This window comes from Macaca mulatta, chromosome 1 (assembly GCF_049350105.2).
Source record: "Macaca mulatta isolate MMU2019108-1 chromosome 1, T2T-MMU8v2.0, whole genome shotgun sequence".
Taxonomy (NCBI): domain Eukaryota; kingdom Metazoa; phylum Chordata; class Mammalia; order Primates; family Cercopithecidae; genus Macaca; species Macaca mulatta.
The window spans coordinates 131182481-131203776 of record NC_133406.1 but is presented as its reverse complement, the minus strand read 5'-3'; the positions used below and the strand labels follow the sequence as shown (position 1 = coordinate 131203776).

The 21296-nt window shown below is 49.9% G+C and overlaps 1 protein-coding gene across 3 annotated transcripts in view; it reads right to left on the bottom strand.

Moving 5' to 3' along the window:
- Positions 1–67: 67 nt before the first annotated feature.
- Positions 68–21296, bottom strand: part of LOC697810 (serine--tRNA ligase, cytoplasmic) — a 26277-nt gene continuing 5048 nt past the window's right edge. Inside the window, exons 3-10 of one of the 3 annotated variants that reach the window (XM_077952210.1) lie at positions 20258–20418; positions 18482–18625; positions 17728–17883; positions 14087–14308; positions 13413–13542; positions 12657–12814; positions 11831–11960; positions 68–1735 (exon numbers count right to left, since the gene is read on the bottom strand). In XM_077952210.1, coding sequence (XP_077808336.1) covers positions 1632–1735; positions 11831–11960; positions 12657–12814; positions 13413–13542; positions 14087–14308; positions 17728–17883; positions 18482–18625; positions 20258–20266 — 1053 coding nt within the window. In that variant the 5' untranslated portion in view covers positions 20267–20418 and the 3' untranslated portion in view covers positions 68–1631. Of the gene's footprint in view, positions 1736–2344; positions 2441–11830; positions 11961–12656; positions 12815–13412; positions 13543–14086; positions 14309–17727; positions 17884–18481; positions 18626–20257; positions 20419–21296 lie in introns of those variants that run through there. The other 2 variants (XM_077952212.1, XM_077952206.1) reach the window with 2 other exon arrangements.

Here is a 21296-nt window from a genome sequence, read left to right as displayed (position 1 = left end):
ACCTTGCTAAAATTCTGTGCCTCAGTGTCCCTTTTTGTAAAATGAGAGGATTGAATAAGGTGAATGGTTTATTTAGCAGTAGATGTTTATTTAGTAAATGTTTAGTAAATGTTTATTTAGCAGTAGAATCCTCTTCTTCAAGAGAAATCTGAAGTGGAAGGCCAGAATATAGAACAGACCAGTAGTGCTGCTGGGTTGAAGTGAGGGGGTCAGGGCCTTGCCCCTCTTCACCACTCCCCTAGCCAAGAGATCCCTGGGCTGCTCTGCGGCACTTGAGGGTCTGGAGGAACCCATCTGAAAAGTACTGGATCAGGTGCTCCCTTCTACCACTGCCCCCTGGTCACAGTGGTGCCACTCTCACTGGGTCACAGCAGAGGACTTCCAGCCCCAGGCCCAAGGAGTGTCTGTGTGACCACACAGTGAGGCCAAGGATGAGAAATCAGCTCTTGTCTTTTTCCCTGGGGAAATAGGAAAGGAGATGGGCCTTGGCTACAGCAACAAAGATTAGGGTTAGACTGTGCTGGCAGGATGGAGAGAAGTAGGTAGCAGGGGGACCCATGGCTCAAGGAAATGCCCTCCCCTTTGACCTCTGAGCTTTCTTCCTCTGAGCAAGGCCAAGGGCAGCTCTGGAGATGGAGGTGTGGGTTACGCAGCCTCCACAGGGCTCTGCCTCTCCAGACTTCCTCAGACTCTGGAGTTTGGAAGGATCTAGGGGCTGCGTGGGCATTCTGTTCTTCACCTAAGAGCCATGTGGTGCAGAGAATGCTTGGAAATTAGACCATCTGTTAAGTATCCTTTGAATTGGGGTTGGGTAATGAGACTCTCATTTCTGGTGAAGGCCCAAGCCAACCCGTGGAGACGCTGCAACTCTCCATTCATCTCTCTCCCTTTGTTGCTAAAATAAGCTTTCTGGGTGGGAGGAAAGAGTAGCCCTGGCTCTGGATCATGGAATGTGGTTCTGGAGCCTCGCACCTTGAGGCAGGGTTGCCAGGGAAGGCATGAGCACAGGAGACCCCTCCAGGTGGGCGGCCTTTCCACCCAAGGGCGGATAGGTTGGGGGATCCAAGGAATGCTTCCCGTCATCCCCAGGCATGTTTGGCAAATAGTCCTTAATCCTCCCCAGTCCTCCCTCCAGGGGCACAGGACAGAGCTCTCTCCCCATCACTTCCTCAGATACTCAGATACTTCCAAATCCCAAAAGCAGGAGGGAAATTTCCAAGTTTCAAATGCATCACTGAGAGTCTCAAATGAGGGAGGGGCTGCCCTGGTGGAGGCCTCCCTGATTCCCAGGGAAGGGCTGCCTGCTTCATGGAGCTTTCCAGCTGTAAGGAAGCTATGGACCTCCCTCCTATGTGTAAGGGACATTTAGGCTTCCTTTTTGCGTAGCTTCTAGGTGCTATCAAGGGGCAGCAAGGGCTTGGGGTCTGTTAAAAGAGAATTTATTGCTCTTTCCCCCACCTCACAGTGGAGGCTCTGGGAAGGAAGGAGACCTGCTTGGCTGGCCTTTAGCTCTGATGGGATTCCTTACTCAGCTTGCTTCCTGAGGGCCCCTGGATAAGGCATGGCCCTGGCTTTCAACCCAACGGGGTCGCATGGGTGAAGTGCTCCAGAAGCAAATGAGACAGAAAAGGCTAAAGGAATTCAGAGGAGAGTGGTGGGGGTGGGGGAAATCCCAGAGGGCCTCCTAGAGGAGACAGGACTTGGGCTGCATCTTCAAGAATCAGGAACAGCATTCCTGGAAGAGGAATTCATTAGTTGAGTCTCTTAAGCTACATGTTAAGTGTCTTCTCCATGATTATACCGTTAGTAATGGAAGAACTAGGATTCGGACCCAGGCAATCTGGCCCAGAGCCTACGCTCTTAAGCACTACGCTATGAATGAATGAAATGAATGAATGAATGAAATGCAAGCATCAGCTTGGCTGGAGCTGAGATTGGGGTGGATCTCCTGTGGCCCAGCACACCGGAGGGGCAGACGGGGGCCACATTGGGAAGAACAAGGTGAGCTCTGCCTTAGGCAGGTCCTTGTGGGCTGAAATTCTGGAACCAATGGCCTGCAGGGAAGGAGTGGTAGGGAGGGAGGCCGCTGATGGGAACGGTCATGGTGACCTTCTGTGGGTGGGCAGGGCAGTTTCTCTGGAAGGAGAGAGTGGGGAAGAGGCCCTGGCACCCGATCCCATTTCTGGGCTCCGTGCTGCTTTAGAAAGGGCACAGAAACCAGAAGGAGAGAACCTGGCCATGGGGGGCTCCTGGACTGTGGGGTGGGTGGTGTGAAGGGACCAGGAGCCAGCAGACTGGGGGGTGGGGGCGGCCAGAAACCTGAACACCCTTCGGTCTACACTTGCCTGCCATGCCCCGTCCACTGTTCCCCACTTTCTTCAAGGCTGGAGGGTGCACTCCTTGTGGGGGCTGTGTTGTTTCTCAGTGCCCCACTTCAGGTCTATCACAGAGGGGGATACTCAGTCAGGATTTTATGGATTCTTCATGTGGTCACTTCCCCCCAAACCAGTCTCTGCTCGGCAGCCAAAGTAATTTTTTTTTAAACTATTAAACATTTTTTAGATTTAAAAAATCTCCCCCAGTTTTTTATTTGGGAAAATTTCAAACATTCAGAGAAATCGAAAGAGTGGTGTAATGGTATAAATAATACCAGATATTCTCCGGCTAGATTCAACAATATTTTCTATTTTATTTTTTTCAGACAGCGTCTCACTCTGCTACCCAGGCTGGAGTGCAGTGGTGCGATCACCGCTCACTGCAGCCTCAACGCTTGAAAACAGCCCCAAGCGGCCCTCCCACCTCAGCTTCCTGAACAGCTGGGACTCCAGGCGCAGGCCGCCAATGCCCAGCTATTTTTTTTTTTTTTTTTTTTTTTTAGAGACGGGGTCTTGCTGTGTTGCACAGGCTCATCTCAAATCCTGGTCTCAAGTGGGATTACATATGTGAGCCACTGTGCCTGGTGTCTGGATTCAATAATTGTTGACACTCTGCTTTATCTCTCTCAATTTTTGAAGAATGAGAGGAAAATAAGGTGCCTGAGCCCTGGGCCCCTCCCTCCACAGGCAGCTCCTGAGAGTCAGGGAATGCAGACTTTTTTTCTTTTTTTAATTTTTTGGAGAAAGAGTCTTGCTCTGTTTCCCGGGCTGGAGTGCAGTGGCACGATCTTGGGTCACCACAACCTCCGCCTCTCGGGTTCAAGTGATTCTCCTGCCTCAGCCTTCCAAGTAGCTGGGATGACAGGCATGCACCACCATGCCCGGCTAATTTTTGTATTTTTAGTAGAGATGAGGTTTCACTATGTTGGCCAGGCTGGTCTCGAACCCTTGACCTCGTGATCCACCTGCTTTGGTCTCCCAAAGTGCTGGGATTACAGGTGTGAGCCACCGCGCCCGGCCAGGAATGCAGTTTTGTGGTTAAAGTGAATTGAGTTTGGAGCTGCCCTTAGAGTAGCCTAGAGACCCAGCTGGCCTACCAGATGGTGGCTCCAGGCATACACGGACATCTGGTCAGCCCTCTCTGCCATCCATCCAGTCATCCATCCATCCATCCATCCATCCATCCATCCATCCATCCATCCTTCCTCCTTTCAGGTATTCGTTTTTTGACCAATATTTTCCAAGGACTTCCCCTTCTTCCCTTTCTTGCACACCCACAGGACTGCTGCTTCGACCAGGAACATGAGGGGAATTCCTGGTATCTTCTAATATCCAATCCAATCCAAATTCCTTACTGTCTCCCAAAGGTCCTAGACAGCTGCTGCTTTCAACTTTGTGGATTACATTTGGTCACATGTCACTTTTTTTCTTTTTTTAAATTTCTTTCCTTTTTTGGTGACATCAACTGAAGAGTCCAGTTTTCTTGTTGAAGTGCCACATTCTGGATTTATCTGATTAAAGGACACCTTATGGTATCCTTCACAGGGTACTACTGCACAGCCTTACATCTGAGCATGCGACTTCCCTTTTGAAAGCCCTGCCTTGGGCCTCTGTTGTACCTTGAATAAAATCCAGGGTCCTGGCCGGTCGCGGTGGCTCAAGCCTCTAATCCCAGCACTTTGGGAGATCGAGACAGGCGGATCCCGAGGTCAGGAGATCGAGACCATCCTGGCTAACACGGTGAAACCCCGTCTCTACTAAAAATATACAAAAAACTGGCCGGGGGAGGTGGTGGGCGCCCATAGTCCCAGCTACTCGGGAGGCTGCGGCAGGAGAATGGCGTAAACCCGGGAGGCGGAGCCTGCAGTGAGCTGAGATCCAGCCACTGCACTCCAGCCTGGGCACAGAGTGAGACTCCGTCTCAAAAAAAAAAAAAAATTCCAGGGTCCTTATATTTATCCACAAAGTCCAGTGTGGAGTGGCCCTGCCTGTTCTCACTCCTCCCCACTCACTTTGTTCTGGACATGCTGGCTGTCTTCCAGCTGTTGAACATGGCAGTCTTAAATGCCCCCACTTTCCTGGCACATATGACAACTTGTAATTACATAAAGTATTTACGTGGCTAACATCTGTCTTACCCACTGGCAGTAAGCTCCAGGACGAATGAGAACACATATGTCTTGAATGCCTGTCACCTAACACCTAGCACAGGCCTGACACACACAGTAGGCACGTGGAAAATATTGGTCAAAAAATGAATACATGGGCTGGGCGCAGTGGCTCATGCCTGTAATCCCAGAACATTGGGAGGCCAACACAGGCTGATCACTTGAAGTCAGAAGTTTGAGACCAGCCTGGCCAACATTGCAAAACTCTGTCTCTACAAAAAATACAAAAATTAGCTGGGGGTGGTGGCATGCGCCTGTAATCCCAACAGCTTGGGAGGCTGAGATGTGAGAATCACTTGAACCCAGGAGGCAGAGGTTGCAGTGAACTGAGATCATGCCACTGCACTCCAGCCTGGGTGACAGAGTAAGACTCTGTCTTTAAAGAAAAAAAAAAAAAAGATAAAATGAATACATGAATGGAGGATGGATGGATGGATGGATGGATGGATGGATGGATGGATGGCAGAAAGGGGTGACCAGGTGTCCCTTTATGCTTGGAGCCACCATCTGGTAGGCCAGTGGGGTCTCTAGGCTGTTCTAGGGGCAGCTGTGGACTCACTCACTTTAACCACAAAACTGCATTCCCCATGCCTGCTGCAGCCAGGGGTAGAGGTTTTGATGTCCCAGCCCTGTGAGACAGACCTTCTTTGGGGCTTGTTAAAAGAGGATATTGGACGCTTTATCCTAGTGATGGGATTCAACCCACAGTGCCAGTGTACTTTGTCAAGGGTGGCTTAATAGGCCCAGCATTCCATAGGGATGTAGAGCCGACTAAGATCCAGCTGAGAACACTTTCGGCCTCTGAGCACAGGGCGGAAAGAGATGGAACCTGGGGCTGAGCTTCGAGTGGCAAATCCCCAAGCACCCTCTGAATAATGTGACTGTTCTGTTCAGGTTGTCAGAGCAGGCCGAGGAGGGAGGCCCTGTCTGGCCAGAACCATGCTCTAGCCACAGGGATAGGTAACTAAGTGTGAGAGGTACACAGATGAACTATGTCCTCGAGGAACAGCCAGTCTCTTGGACAGAGACAAAAGCTGTCACAGAGCCATAGTCACTAATACTTTTGTGTGGGGGTGGAGGAATTAGGGGGGGCTTTTTAAAGAAGGTGGCATTTGGCCCGGGTGCGGTGGCTCGCACCTATATTCCCAGCACTTTGGGAGGCCTAGATGGCCAGATCACCTGAGGTCAGGAGTTTGAGATCAGCCTGACCAACATGGAGAAACCCCGTCTCTGCTAAAAATACAAAATTAGCCAGGCATGGTGGTGCATGCCTGTAATCCCAACTACTCGGGAGGCTGAGGCAGGAGAATCACTTGAACCCGGGAGGCAGAGGTTGCAGTGAGCCGAGATCGTGCCATTGCACTCCAGCCTGGGCAACAAGAGTGAAACTACGTCTGGAAAAAAAAAAAGAAGAAGAAGGTGGCATCTGAGCTATTTTGAAGAGGAAGGAATAATTCCACTAATAGGCAGGAGGAAAAGGCATCCAGGCAGGGGAACAGCATGAGCAAGCGTGGAGAGGTACAACGCTCGGTCAGTGCAGGGACACAGGAGGAAACAAGGGGGTGGTGGGAATAAGGAGCAGAGAGCCACTAATCTGAACTGGGGGCACATTTTGATGAGCCGGGACTCCAGCTGAGAAGTCTGGACCTTGTAAGTTGAGGGGAACCATCTGAGGTGTTTTGGCAGGGGACGAGTGATCATGGCTGTGCCATCTGGCAGGTTAATCTGGCACAGTGAGGAGGCTGCACCGGAAGAAGGGACTGAGGTCCAGCAGACTAGCAAGGAGGCTGCTGCAATAGTACAGGGGGAGGAGGGCCTGGGCCGGGGCCAGGGAGCAGGCTGTCAAGGGGGCAGACCTGAGTGATGAAGACTCAATGGTGCTGCGAAACAGACTGGCCCCTGGGGATGGAGAGGAGGGAGTTGTTCAGGGTGAGTCTCAGGTGTGTGTTAGGGTGCCTGAATACTAAGAGGAGATGCCCAACGTGTATGCTGGGGGTGGGTGGAGATGCTCAGATGAGAGAGAACGGATTTGAGAGCCCTGCATGTGGAGGTCACAGAGCAGCAGGGAAAGTGGAGGCGGAGGCCAGCATTAGAGTCAGGTGCCATCTCCTGACCCTGCCCACATCTCCAGCCTCCAGTCAGTATCACCCTTACTCTGTGCTCCAGCCATTCAGGCCTTCTTCCTGTCCCCTCATGCAGTTCCCTCTGGAGGAGTTCACCTTCCCTCTGAGGGGGATGGGGGGAAGAAGGGCCAGGAATGTTAATGAGGTAGCAGAGCCTGCAAGAGTCCACTGTAAGTTCATCTTTCAGGGAGAGGAGCCAGATGGGATTGCAATTTGACAGGAGCAGCAGGACTGCAGGACGGCTGTTTTCAGATGGTGAATATGTAAGCAGCTCCGGACGGAGGGGACGCGCGGGACAGGAGGTTCAGCAGAGAACTAGCTCAAGAACAAGGACTCAGGCCGGGCGCGGTGGCTCACGCCTGTAATCCCAGCACTTTGGGAGGCCGAGGCGGGTGGATCACAAGGTCAGGAGATCGAGACCACGGTGAAATCCCGTCTCTACTAAAAAAATACAAAAAATTAGCCGGGCGCGGTGGCGGGCGCCCATAGTCCCAGCTACTCAGGAGGCGGAGGCAGGAGAATGGCGTAAACCCGGGAGGCGGAGCTTGCAGTGAGCCGAGATCGCGCCACTGCACTCCAGCCTGGGCAACAGAGCGAGACTCCGTCTCAAAAAAAAAAAAAAAAAGAACAAGGACTCAGGCGACGCAGGACGGTGGTGAGATTCAGGGCACAAGTAGACAAGACCTGGTTTTGGAGAAGGAGTTAAAAAAAAAAAAGGTTGGCTGGGCGCGGTGGCTCAAGCCTGTAATCCCAGCACTTTGGGAGGCCGAGGCGGGCGGATCACAAGGTCAGGAGATCGAGACCACAGTGAAACCCCGTCTCTACTAAAAAAAATACAAAAAATTAGCCGGGCGCGGTGGCGGGCGCCTGTAGTCCCAGCTACTCAGGAGGCTGAGGCAGGAGAATGGCGGGAACCCGGGAGGCGGAGCTTGCAGTGAGCCGAGATCGCGCCACTGCACTCCAGCCTGGGCAACAGCGTGAGACTCCGTCTCAAAAAAAAAAAAAAAAAAAGGGTTTTCTCTGAGACAAGATGGAAGGAGGCAAGGATGAAACCTATTCCAGATGGGAGCTTAATTCTTCAGTTTCTTCAGGGCTTAAAAACCACTTGTCCCAGAAGGCCACACAGTCTTATCAGCAATTTACACCTCAGTAAAAATAAACTCCCGGACTATTTTGACAGCAGGTTTGTGTCGGGGGAAGGAAACCAAGTCCTACGGTGGGACAGGGACCAGTCTCCAAAACGCAGAGTTTGTGAACCAGCCAGTCAGAGCAGCAGAAAAGGACCTGCCCCTCCATAACAAGAGGTTCTCTTGGAGGTGGCTGGGACACCCTACCTCTGCCCGAAGGTCCCAGAGAGGTAGAGACCTGGAGTTCAGGGCCTCTTTCCTGCCAGGTGGATGGGGAGCTGCACATTGCTGGGTTTCTGCAACACGAACCTGCCTGCAGCACCCCCGCCCCGCCCCCACGGGGAGGGCCTTTTTTTTTTTTTTTTTTTTTGAGACAGAATTTCGCTCTTGTTGCCTAAGCTGGAGTGCAATGGCATCTCCGCCTCCCGGGTGCAAGTGATTCTCCTGCCTCAGCCTCTTAAGTAGCTGGGATTACAGGCGCGCACCACTGCACTCGGCTAATTTTTTGTATTTCTAGTAGAGATGGGGTTTCACCATGTTGGCCAGGCTGGTCTTGAACTCCTGACTTCAGGTAATCTGCCCACCTAGGCCTCCCAAAGTGCTGGGATTACAGGTTGGCCCCGCCGGGGAGGGCTCTTAAAAGGGCAATGTCAGAGGCCGAGGCATCAGCCCCTCCAGCACCTGGCCAAGTCCAGGCTGCAAGGATGCCTCTCCTTTTGTACCTGGGAAGAGCTGCTGGGGAACCCCATGTTGGGAGGTAACTGGGGGAGCGGGGCAGGCCCCTCATCCTGGCACAGGCTTGGATACGCAGCACATTTGTCTGGGGCCCATCCCAGCTCTGTCAGACTCACCCTGGGAGTGCAGCCAGGGCCGGCCCTGCCGCGTACCCCCGGGGAAGGATGCGGACTCGGGGAGAGGAGGCACTCTCAGGACCTGGGGTAAACCGGAAAAGCTTCAGGGGAGGAAAAGCAGGACAGACGGCTGGGAGAATGTTGGTTCCCAGGAGTGAGGTTTCAGTGTTTGGCTAAGGAGCTGCCCTGCCCACCCTGGACTGTGAGCGCAGGCAGGTCCCTGGGTCTTACACTGGGTCCCCAGTTACCAGCCTCTTTAGAATTTCTGGAGGTCTGACTCATGGTTGTCTCTCTTGGTGGAGAGGCCAGACTGTTGGTCTCAGTGTTTCCTCATTCCCTGCCTAAAGCACCCAGACCTGCATCTTGGGCCCTGAACACCTGGGTGTGGGAACCCAGGGCTGGTGAGGGACCCAGGGCTCTGACTCACTCCACTAGGCCTCTGGAGGGTGTTTGCTAACTGAGGTAACCTGGGTAGCTGAGGTTGGAGATGGGGCAGGTCAAGGTGCCAGGGATGAGGGCATCAGGCGTGGGATGCGGAGGCAACTAGCAGGGTGGAGTCAAGGCTATTGGGCCTGTTCCCAAATGCTCGGCTTCCAGGTGGGTCGGCCCCTCCTAAATGAAGCTTGATCGGCCCCATCCCACTGCCTCAGGGAGGGAGAGTGTCTGGTTTTCCCTCTGAAGGAAGGCGAACCACACCTTTCCCAACAGTTATTGGAGAGCAAGAACTGTGTTACATTCTTTCCTCTGTAAACCCTGCTCCTAATGGTGCCTGGCCCAGGGTATGCACTCGGTGGCCAGTCGTGTGTGCCCTCCTGCTGTTGTGCTCTTGGGCATGACCTGTGGGGAGGGACCTCAGCCACAGCCAGCCTTGCCTTCACTACCATTGACTTCCTCTCCTCTGGCTTCTGGGAGCACGGGGTCCCTTACAGTTACTCTCTACCAGGCCAGTACGTCCATACAACTGTCTTCCTAGCCAGGTTCCTACACCAGTCCCCACACGGGCAGGAGGAAGGCTGGCAGGGGAAGCTGGGCTGCCCAGGGCAGGAGGGTCTCTCTGCACAAAGCAGCTGGGAGTCCAGGCAGCCAGCTCCAGCAGGTAAGTCAGCTGGGTCCCCAGGGACTCAGAACCCCAGCTTCTGCCCTCCCACAGAGCTCTCAGGGCCGTGGCAGAAAGCAGAGCCTCCCACTGGTAGGAAGGTCACAGGCACCAGGAGCCAAAGCAGGTAGGCGTGGGGAGTGGAGCAGGCAGCTGTAGGGACTTCTAAGGCAGAGCAGGGGCGTTCAGGGCCCTGTGAGAGTTCCCAGTGGGCTTCTGGAATGGTATAGGGGCTGGGGCAAAACTGGCCTCCTGCTCACTGTGTAAGCTGCCTTTCTTCAAACCAAATAGTTGAGGCCACAGGAATGTGAGTTTCTGGCCCTTCTGAATTACGAATAGGAGCAGCTTGCTTTGTTCCCTTGTCCTGGCTTTGTTATCCCAGAGCTGGGGCAATGGGCTATATATAGCCCAGGCGGGCTGCTTGGGTCTGCCTGTGGGCCCCCAGCTGGCATGGCCAGGCAAGACAAGAGAGCCACTGTCACCCTTTCACACACCTACCTCAGTTTTGACAGGGTTTCCAGTAGCAAGATTAATAGGATCAATCCCAAGCCCTCAGTGGAAAATGGAGCACGTGGCCCCTTTTTCCTTGGTACCATGCTCCAGCAGGCCCAGGGAAGTCACTGCTCAGGGACTAAGGAAGCTGAGGTGAGATAAAGGCTCCTAAGTGACAGCCCAGTTCACACTCCAGCTCTCAACCTCCCAAAGAAACATAAAGCACTGCCAAGGAGTCAGGGCTTCCGACTTCCACCAGGCCACATTGTCTCATCTCCCTTACCATCCTTGTATTTCTGTCTTCCAAAGGATGGAACAGGCATAATCATATAATCATGTCCCCCACCCTACCTTCTGGGACCATCACAAAGATAAAAGAGATCACCTATAGGGAGTATTTTAACCTCCTAGGAGAGAGCCACTAAACGAACAGAAGCTGTTATTAAAGTAGAGGGTTTGTAGATTGCAGATGAAAGGCAGCAGTTAAATAAACAGCCTGAACATCAGCCTCCCCTGCGAAAGGAACTGGCTATTAGGGCAACAGTGGGAGCTCCACAAAGGGACTTCAAGATTTTCCTCCTCTCCTCTGCCCTGCTGGCTATCTCCGCCCTTTGGAGGTACAGCAGCAAGATGGTATGCAGTTGGTCTCCCCATGTAGGGGTGGCTGTAACGAGAAACTGCTGTTAATAAGTCCCCAACCTGTGCTAGGGATAGAAGCTAGGGGCTCTTCTGGATTAAATACAGCCTCTCCCTTTCCACAGAGTCCTTTGTAGGATCAGAAGTGCTAAGAGGCTTTTAAAACTGTTCTGGCTCTAAGCCAGTCCTACCTCAATGATTTCAAGCAGGAACATATTTGTAAAGGAGGATCCTGGCCCTTGCTCTGCAAGCTTGTGTGATTCAGACTCCATTTTCCACCTGCCCCTTGAGCCTTTTCTAAGTACCCCTCCCTTCACCTACCTGTTCACAGGCTCTGTGACTTGCTAACTGGAGGGAGCAGCCTAATTTGGAAGGAAAAGCAGAAGTGTGTATCAGGGAGAACCATCAGAGGCGGGGTTCAAGCCCCGGGAAGAAGACTGAGGAAGAGTCCTAAGCCCTCCCCAGAGATGCTTTATTACATGGTTTCATCAGTCATCAGTGATGGGTTCCTATGCCCATGCAAGGAGACAGGAACATCTGTGTGGTACACGGCACTGCTCCCCTCTCAGCTCCACAGTCAGATGGGGGCAGGGCGATGAATGGGTGCTTGGCTTCCCTGCTGTTGGGCAGGCTCTGAGATCTCAGAGAGTCAAAGCCCTAAGACCTCTGGGGAGAATTCAACAAGACAATGATCCCTTTGAACAGAGGGGTCCCTTTGATAGGCACCAGTTTCCTTTATTCTTTTCTTCCCTAGTCTGAATCTTAGCAGCATTTCAGTATCATACCTGCACTGGCTACTTTCTCAACCAGGCCCCCTGCCCTGCCCAGCCCGAGAGGGCAGACAAGAGTTTCAGGGGCTGTGTCAGAACAAAAAAACCTGGTATATCCCGAAAGGGGCCTGTGATTTTGAAGAGTGTGAAGACAGAAAAGAGGAGGGTGATGAGATGAGCTGGGAGTTTTACCTGGCGGCATGAACTCCTTCAATTTCTCAGGCACAGTGATGCCCTTCTCTGTCTGGTAGTTCTCCAGGATGGCGCAGATGGTACGGGTAGTGGCGCACATGGTAGCATTGAGCATATGGACAAACTCCACCTGGAAAGACAGGGTCCCAGAGGGGAAGTCGGGCTTAACTCTCAGCTGGTCCTACTGACGGCCAGGAACCATCCATTCAACCAGACTTCCCCAACGACAACTGTCCAAATCGAAATGATGGGTTCGACCCCTTAGCAACTTTTTTCTGAATTTGAATTAGTTGGTATTTATTGCCTGTTAGATAACTGCAGAAAGATCCCTCATGTCTCCATGAGTGACAAGTGGTAGCTTCTGGTATTTTGAGGAGTTGGGCCCTTTGAGGGAAGGAAGAAACTACTATTGTGGCCTTTCCTTTTCACCCCTTTCAAGCCCCTGACTTGGAAAAGAGTAGGGCCTGAGAATTGGGTTTGAAGAGAGCAGCTTACAACCCAGACCTTCTTGGGTGAGAAGAGGGAAGCCTCCAACTTGTTCTGTGTAGATAAATGGAGATTATTCTTTCTCTGGAGTTAAGAAAAACAAAGCCAGAAAGAGAAAAGCTAGAATTACCTTATAGAAGAGAGCTAGATTCAGGTTTCTAGTTAGAAGAACTCAGTCCTGACTCAGGAGAAGGCATTTTCAGATTCCCTTTTTGGTCTAGATTGAGAAGCTCAGATTTTCCCATGATGCTGGGGACCAGTGCACCCCAAAGGCTGAGAAATAAGATGGACGGGCCGTGTACTGAAGGTTCTGTTTCCCACCTCCCTGGGGGCCATCTACCTTGTCCATCATCTTCTTGGTTTGCCCATATCGGATTCGAAGCCGGCGAGCCTGGTAATCCGTGCAATTAGAACAGGAGACCAACTCACGGAAGGCTCCTGAGCCCGGAAACCAGGCCTCCAGGTCAAGCTTCTTACTGGCAGCATGATTCAAAGAACCTGTAAGGAAAAACCCCTAGAACTCATGAAGGAGGGATGGTATTTCAGAAGGCTAACCTTTAGCAAGCCTGGAGAATTCTTTAATTCATGGCCTGTCTCCAGAGGTGAAATCACATCCAGATATTCTTTTTTTTTTTTTTTTTTGAGACGGAGTCTTGCTCAGTCACCCAGGCTGGAGTGCGGTGGCGTAATCTTGGCTCACTGCAAGCTCCGCCTCCTGGGTTCTCGCCATTCTCCTGCCTCAGCCTCCCAAGTAGCTGGGACTACAGGCGTCCGCCACCTCGCCCGGCTAGTTTTTTGTGTTTTTAGTAGAGACGGGGTTTCACCGTGTTAGCCAGGATGGTCTCGATCTCCTGACCTCGTGATCCGCCCGTCTCGGCCTCCCAAAGTGCTGGGATTACCGGCGTGAGTCACCGCGCCCGGCCATATCCAGATATTCTTAACACCAAATACTCCCCAGTGAGAAGAGGGTAATATTTTAATTAATGTCGGCAATGACTCGACTTGTGATCTGTTTCTCTGTGTGGCAGCTCAGCTGGTGAGGGTGGCGTCTGTGGGATGCAGGAAAGGGAGGCTGGGAAGAGGCTGGGTCCCATACCTGAAACAATATTCACGATGTGGTAAGGAATGCCCAGGGACTGGTAGAATTCCTCCGCGGTGGTAATCATCTCTTCAAACATCTCCCACGACTTGTTGTCATGTGGTGATGAGTACACAAACTGTTCAATCTGCAGAGAGGGACCCAAGGAGATGGTGACAGTGGTATAGGGTGAATAAAGGACTGAAGAGGGAGACATCCTGGCCATGAAGACCCGTTTCCACACCACTGGGAGGCAGACGAGGCTGGGCCCCCAGCAACTGGGACTGGACCACAAGAGCAAATGCTTATGGCACGAACTTCCCATATGCATGCCAGCCCTGTTCTGAGTGCTTTATATATATTGACTGGGATCATCCTCACAACAGGCCACAATAGGCCTGGCGAGGCAGGCACCATTACTGTTATCCTCTTCGTACAAAGGCAGAAATGGAGCACTGGGTGCTTATGTATTTTGCCCAATGTTACACAGCTGGTGAGTGGCAAAGCCGCAGCCTGGCTTCAGGGTGGGTACTCCCTGCCACGCCAGCACGCACTTCCCCAGAAACACAGAGGTAAGCAATGAGAGGAAAAGCTGGAGCCAGGATGGGCCTCAGCAACACAGATCCCATCTCTCGTCTAACGCTTCTGGAGAGAGAGAAAGGTCCACTCCTTACCCTGACCCATCTACTCACCTTCTCAAACTGATGGACTCGGAAGATGCCACGGGTGTCACGGTCGTGGGAGCCCACCTCCTGACGGAAGCAGGTAGACAGGCCAGCATACTTGATGGGCAGGTCCTCTGGCTGGAGCCACTCATCTCGGTGCAGGGCAGCGATGGGCTGCTCTGAGGTGGCAATCAGGTACTTCTCATCATAGGAGTTGTCATCAGACTTTTCACTGCCTTTGCCAATCACCTGTGGAAGGAAGGAGCCATACCAGTTAAGAGGAAGAGGGGAGGACCTTGGCTAGAATAAGAAACCACAAGAAAGATATCAGTGATAGTGCAGGAAAAACTTCCTTTAATCCCTGCCTGGGAGTGGGGAGAGAATACTAAAAAGATAAAGGAAAGGGTCAGTCCACCTTGGGGTCCCAGACAGAGATCAAAGAAATCTAAATTAAGAGGAAAGAATATTTTCCACTTATCTTTTTTCTTTTGAGACAGAGTCTCACTCTGTTGCCCAGACTGGAGTGCAGTGGCACAATCTCGGCTCACTGCAACCTCCACCTCCCAGGTTCAAGTGATTCTCCTGCCTCAGCCTCCTGAGTAGCTGGGATTACAGGCACGTGCCACCATGCTTGGCTAATTTTTGTACTGTTAGTAGAGACAAGGTTTCACCATGTTGGCCAAGCTGATCTGGAACTCCCGACCTCAGGTGATCCACCTGCCTCAGCCCCCCAGAGTGCTGGGATTACAGGCGTGAGCCACTGTGCCCGGCTATTTTCAACTTATATAATAAAGAAAACTCATCCATGATGAATAATGGTCAGTGCTGGCAGGTATGCAATATACCTGTGCTGGTAACCACATAAATTAATCCTTGTGAGGCGTTTACTAAACACCGATGTGGAGCAAAAAGGGACACCAGTCTCTGCTTTCTTGGTGCTTATAGGTTAGTGGTTATGATCCTTAAAGAATGTACTTTGCTGTTCAGCTAAAGAAAATAATGCCAAAAAAAAAAAAAAAAGTTCAGACAGGACAAAGTTCACTGTAACATTATTTATGTAATATTATACAATCATAAAAATGAAGACCATGCAGTAACACAGAATAATACTTTTGATATAATGCTACATAAAAAGGCCGCCGGGCACGGTGGCTCATGCTTGTAATCCCAGCACTTTGGGAGGCCTAGGCAGGCAGATCACCTGAAGTCAGGAGTTCAAGACCAGCCTGGCCAACTTGGTGAAACCCCATCTCTACTAAAAATACAAAAATTAGCCAGGTGTGGCTGGGCGCGATGGCTCACGCCTGTAATCCCAGCACTTTGGAGGCCGAGGCGGGTGGTTCACCTGAGGTCAGGAGCTGGAGACCAACCTGGCCAACATGGCGAAACTCCGTCTCTACTAAAAATACAAAAAAAAAAAAAAAATTAGCCAGGCATGGTGGTGGATGCCTGTAGTCTCAGCTACTTAGGAGGGTGAGGCAGGATAATCGCTTGAACTTGGTGGGTGGAGGCTGCAGTGAACCGAGATTATGCCACTTCACTCTAGTCTGGGTGAAAGAGTGAGACACCGTCTCAAAAAAAAAAAAAAAAAAAGTCAGCCAGATATGGTGGTGACGCCTGTAATCCCAGCTATTCGGGAGGCTGAGGCACAAGAATCACTTGAATCCAGGAGGCAAAGGTTGCAGTGAGCCAAGATCGTGCCACTGCACTCCAGCCTGGGCAACAGAGTGAGACTCTGTCTCAAAAAATAAATACATAAATAAAAATAGAAATAAAAAATAATGCTAAGTAAAAAGGCAATTTATGTACATGGCAATAATAAGTATGTGAAAACAACATATATATGAAAAAAATCCCAAAGTGAATATTTTAAGATGACAATTGTTATATTAGGTCAATGGAAAAGCAGGTAATTCCCTCTGCCATTTCTAAATTTTCTATTATGTAGCAGTATTTTAATTAAAAAAAAAAAAGGAAGAAAGTTCCTCTGGGTCAGTGTTTAGAGCCTGGAAAACTACCTCGCTACCTGGCAGTAGGAATGTAGCCACTGTGGGGCCATTCACATACAACATAGGAAAGCTCAAGGGCTGTGCAGCCTAATATGGTATAGCCAGCCACATATGACTATTTCAATTAAATCGGGTGGGCGTCGTGGCTCACACCTATAATCCCAACACTTTGGAAGGCTGAGGCGGGTGGATTGCTTGAGCCCAGGAGTTTGAAATCAGTTTGGGCAACACAGTGAGACCCTGTCTCTATAGAGGAAATTAATTTAAAAATAAAAAATAAAAACAAATTAAATTAAATTAAAATGTAGTTCCTCGGTTGCATCAGCCACATTTTCAGTGCTCGAGTCACACGTGGCTCATGGCTGCCATGCTGCATCATGCAGACCCAGAACATTTCCATCAGTGCAGAGAGTTCTATTGGGCAGCGCTATATTCATTCTCCAGAACTGAGGTTTTTATCAGACAAGAAGTACCAGCCAAAATTCTTCACTATTGAAACCTGTGATTCTTCCTGCCTGTGGGTCCAAGAAGCGTCTGGATAAGAGATGGAGAACGCAGGACTCAGGGAGCACCGGCTACCTAACGATTTCCATAATACTCCACATAGGTTTCTCCCTAGTGTTACCTGCAGTGGGTATTTCTAATGTTCTTTAATGATTATCTAATATTACGGGTTGAAATTAGAAAAAGAAAGAAAAGGTAAAACAGGTTTTAGCCAGTAAAGGAACACATTCCACCCTTTGTTAAAAGAAAGCAGAGGTCAAGGTTATACTAATGCTCAGGGTTTAGGGAGAACACTTTGTTTCCCAGTGCGCCTTGAATGAAAACTTAACTTTTACCTCATCAGCAGAAACAATGGAAAGATTGTTCTAATTACTGAACCATCTCCCTGTATAAATTAGATGAGTCCAACAGCAGTTGTCTAACTCTACCTCCCCTGTCTGGAGAGGAAATAAGCCAGTAGGAACGAAGTCCCTATTTCTGACAGAAGAGTTGAAAGGGAGGAGCAAACGAATAGTAGACACTGCTGCATTGGACAGCTGTTAGCAGAGACGCTCTAGAAATCTTGAGTGCCGAACACAGAGTGGGGTGCTGTTATTGGTGTTAGAGCCAGTTGATCAGAATGACCTTCTGAACCTTGACTTGAATTGTCTGGCTCTCCCTGACACGGTCCATGGTTGAGAAGGAGCCACAAACTGGAAGCCACCTCCATCCCAAGGCAAGTATGTCTCACCCTGTGGAAGCTTCCAGTCTGGGGTTAGGAGTGGGAGGAGACGGGAAGCGGGCTAGGAGATCAGTGCCACTTCTGTAATTTCCTTTTGTCCAAGCACCCAGGAATGGGCTTCTTTTCTAAGCTCATGGTGTTGAAGTGTACTTGATTTAGATTCATCATACAGATTACCCAGGGAAAGGTAAAAGAGGCTCTGCAGCTGCACTGTCTAATATGGTAGTCATTAGCTACGTGTTTAAGTTAAAATTAATTAAAATATAAAATGTGCTTCCTCCGTTGTACCACCCACACTTTAAGTGCTCAAGAGTCACAGATATAGAACGTTTCCATCATCGCAGAAAGTCCTATTGGACAGCACCACTTTGCATCACTGAAGTTAAGCTACATAACTTAAGAAGTCATTCTGCCACCTGACCCAGGCTACTCACCTTATAAAGTTCTTCATCAAACTGGCTGAGCTGTGCCACCTCCTGCATGACCTCCTTCCTCATGAAAAAGGGGGTATAAATGGGAGTGTAGACCCGACTTCCCAAGGTGCGAAGGGCATACTGGATGAGAGCCTGTTCCAGGAACACCAGGACCCCCTAGAGGAGCAGAGAGACAGAACTGTGTGACTGGGTCTTGTCACTGTCATGCTCAGCTAGCACTGACACCCAAAGGCACCTGGGCCGACAGAACAGGACTACCCAGGGGCACACAGGAGGCCAAAAAAAGACCACATATCACAGCAACTGACCTTCTGAACCTTGAGATTCATTCTGAACACTGAAGCCCAGCGAACTATCCAGACACACAGTTAAGAGAATTCTCTTGATGTTCTCAAAGCACTTTGGGCCTACACAAACCACAGTGCTTCTGACAGTGGATTTTGATTCTTTGTTACTTGTCTGACTATCCAATTATACTGAGCTACTTAAAGGCAGAGACTGTTCTGATTCAGTCAGCAAAACATACATTCATTATGGAGGACCACTTAGTGGCTTTTGTTCTATGGAATCCTGATAAGCCCTCTCTTGCTTTAGAAAGAGAATTGCATCTAATTGCCAATACATTTGCAGAAAGGCGAGTACAACTGGTAGATTTGGGGGCCTCTTTAAGTAGGTTATGTTTCTCTGCAAAAAAAAAAAAAAAAAAATTTGTTTCTTCTTTATAATCCTATCCTCACTGGCTCCCAGCTCTTACCTTCAAGAAATACCCTTGACTTCCAGCCACCATGGCCCCCTTTTCGCCTTCAAAGCCATCTACCATCACCACCAGGTCCACATGAGAGTACTTCTTCCTGACCGTACAATCACCCCAAATCCTCTCTACTTTGTTGTCCGCATCCTAAGGAAACAGAGCAAGAAAGAAAGATACATGACATGTGATTTTATTTTTTTATTCTTAAATTATTATTATTATTATTTTTTTTTTAGATGGAGGCTCGCTCTGTCACCCAGACTGGAGTGCAGTGGCCGGATCTCAGCTCACTGCAAGCTCCGCCTGCCGGGTTTACGCCATTCTCCTGCCTCAGCCTCCGGAGTAGCTGGGACTACAGGCACCAGCCACCACGCCCAGCTAGTTTTTTGTATTTTTTAGTAGAGACGGGGTTTCACCGTGTTAGCCAGAATGGTCTCGATCTCCTGACCTCGTAATCCGCCCATCTCGGCCTCCCAAAGTGCTGGGATTACAGGCTTGAGCCACCGCGCCCGGCTAAATTAAATTATTATTACTATTTTTTTTTTGAGACAGGGTCTTACTACTCTGTCATCCAGGCTGGAGTGCAGTGGCACAATCTTGGCTCACTGCAACCTCAACCTTCCAGGCTCCAGTGATCCTCCCACCTCAGCCTTAGCTGGGACTACAGACAGGTGTGCGACACTATGCTCGGCTAATTTTGTATTTTTTGCTGAGATGGGGTTGTGTCATGTTGCCCAGTCTGGTCTCGAACTCCTGGGCTCAAGTGATCCCCCTGCCTAGGCCTCCCAAAGTGCTGGGATTACAGACGTGAGCCACCGCGCCAAGGTTGATATATGATTTCTTAATTCTACAACCTCCATCTTTCCAAACTTTATTCCATGAACAACTTTGCTTTGTGACGTCATTGCTTAACTTAAACACTACTGTGTCTCATAACTAGAGAAGGCATGTTGCTACTCAATGGAGAAGTAATAACTTACAAAGTTTGAGAAGTAATTCTAGCCATGAAACTAGGAATGATGATTTTCCAAGAGGTCTACAGTATTGCCTCTTTTTTTTTGTTGTTGTTGTTTTTTTGTTTTTTACCCTTTTAAATGACCTCTCAAATCCTGCACAAGGACAACTCTTCCCAGACAATCGACATTGCCTGGAGTGCGGAGGAGAATGTAGATTTTTTTTTTTTCCAGGCTCTCATTGGTCCCAGGGCCACATGAGGGTGGACTCAGGGCCCTGACCTCCTGAGTCTGCTCATGGTCTGTGCTCTGCAGCCTCCTGCACACCCCAGCCTGCAGTGAGTTTAATGTTCACCAGGGAATGAATGAAAGAGGCACAGATGGGCCCTGCTCCGGCTGGGGTGTCAGGGAACAAAGGCTGGGCTCCGAGCAGCTTTGTGCAGGAAAAGCTCCCGCTCAGCAGGAAACCTTTATCATGCAGATTTCCCTTCGACCTGCAGCTTCACAGAGGGGTGTGGGTGAGGGGGTTAGGTTGATTTAGCAGATCCCTCCTACAAGACGCCTGCTACCACGGGCAACTGCAGTGGAGGACAGCAGCCCTATTTAGAAGAGATTTCTGTGCCAGGAGTCTCCTCCTACCTGCTGTCTCTGCTACTTCCCAATCAGACAAGGATCTGACTCCTGCAATTCTCAATTGGTGGACAGAGGGAATATACAAAGAGCCTGCTTCTGACAGAGAGTGCCAGTGTTCCACAGATCTCCTCCCGTCCCCGCCCCTGCAGAGACAGCAGCCACCTAAGGCCGACTCCTGCGGCAGCACAGCCACCTGCCTCATCTCGTTACTGATGGGCACAGAAGGGTGTAGAAGGTTCCCAATCTCTCGAAGGTTCTCAAATCGCTCTGCTTCCAGCTTTATCCGCTCCGCTTCACACTTCAGGATGGCTTTGTCAATGAGGAGTCGGACTTGATTTGTGAGATTTTCAGGTTCTGTAGATGAACAGGCCAGGCCCATAAGCAGGACAGCGAGGCAAGGACAGCACAGGAATAAGATTTGGTTGCCCTAACCCTGTTGTGCTCTAAAGAGAGCCCTTGCGATAGCATTTTAAAAACTGGAAACGAAGACTTTTAAGAACTGAGATTGATTTCACACACGGATATACACAGTCTTGCTCTACAAATCCATCGGCATTTTTCCTTGGTGGTGCTTGAGGCAGAGATGGATAGTTCTGGCCATTCCCATTGTTCCCATACATCGCAGAAATGTTAGTACTGCCGCTCTTATGAGAACTTTCCCTTAATCTGCAGTTTCTGATTTTCTTGAGTGAACCAATTTAGCACTCTATTGATATGCTGCATTTAACTGTTCTCCAGGAAGATTATAAATTTATTAGGAGTAAGAGATTTGTCTGAAGCATATTTTTGGATTCTGTATTGCAGCTGTTTCAAACTGTGCTCTGACTTCTTTGAGGCGAGTGGTTTAGCAGTAGGGCCAGGCAGGCTCAGGCCCCCAATCCGAGCCCTTCAAGCACAGCAACTTTGCTTTTTTGGTTTATGTTCTTGCTATATGTTAAGGGTTTCAAGAAAGGGTTCAGTGACTAAAAAACTCAAAAATTACTCCTCTTGCCCAGCACACTAAATATTTACTGTATTACAGTAAGTTGAAGTTTCTTGCCTTTGTGTAACAAAGGGTAGAAAAGGGAGCTATATAAACCAAACACAGTTCCTTTCCTTTTTCTGTTCTTCCTACCCTTGATTCTCCCACTCCATCTGTCTCCATCTCCGCTGTCTAATAAATACTCAAATATAGAATATAACAAGAATGGGTGGGGACATTTCCCAGCAGCAGAAATGAAAGGATGTCACAA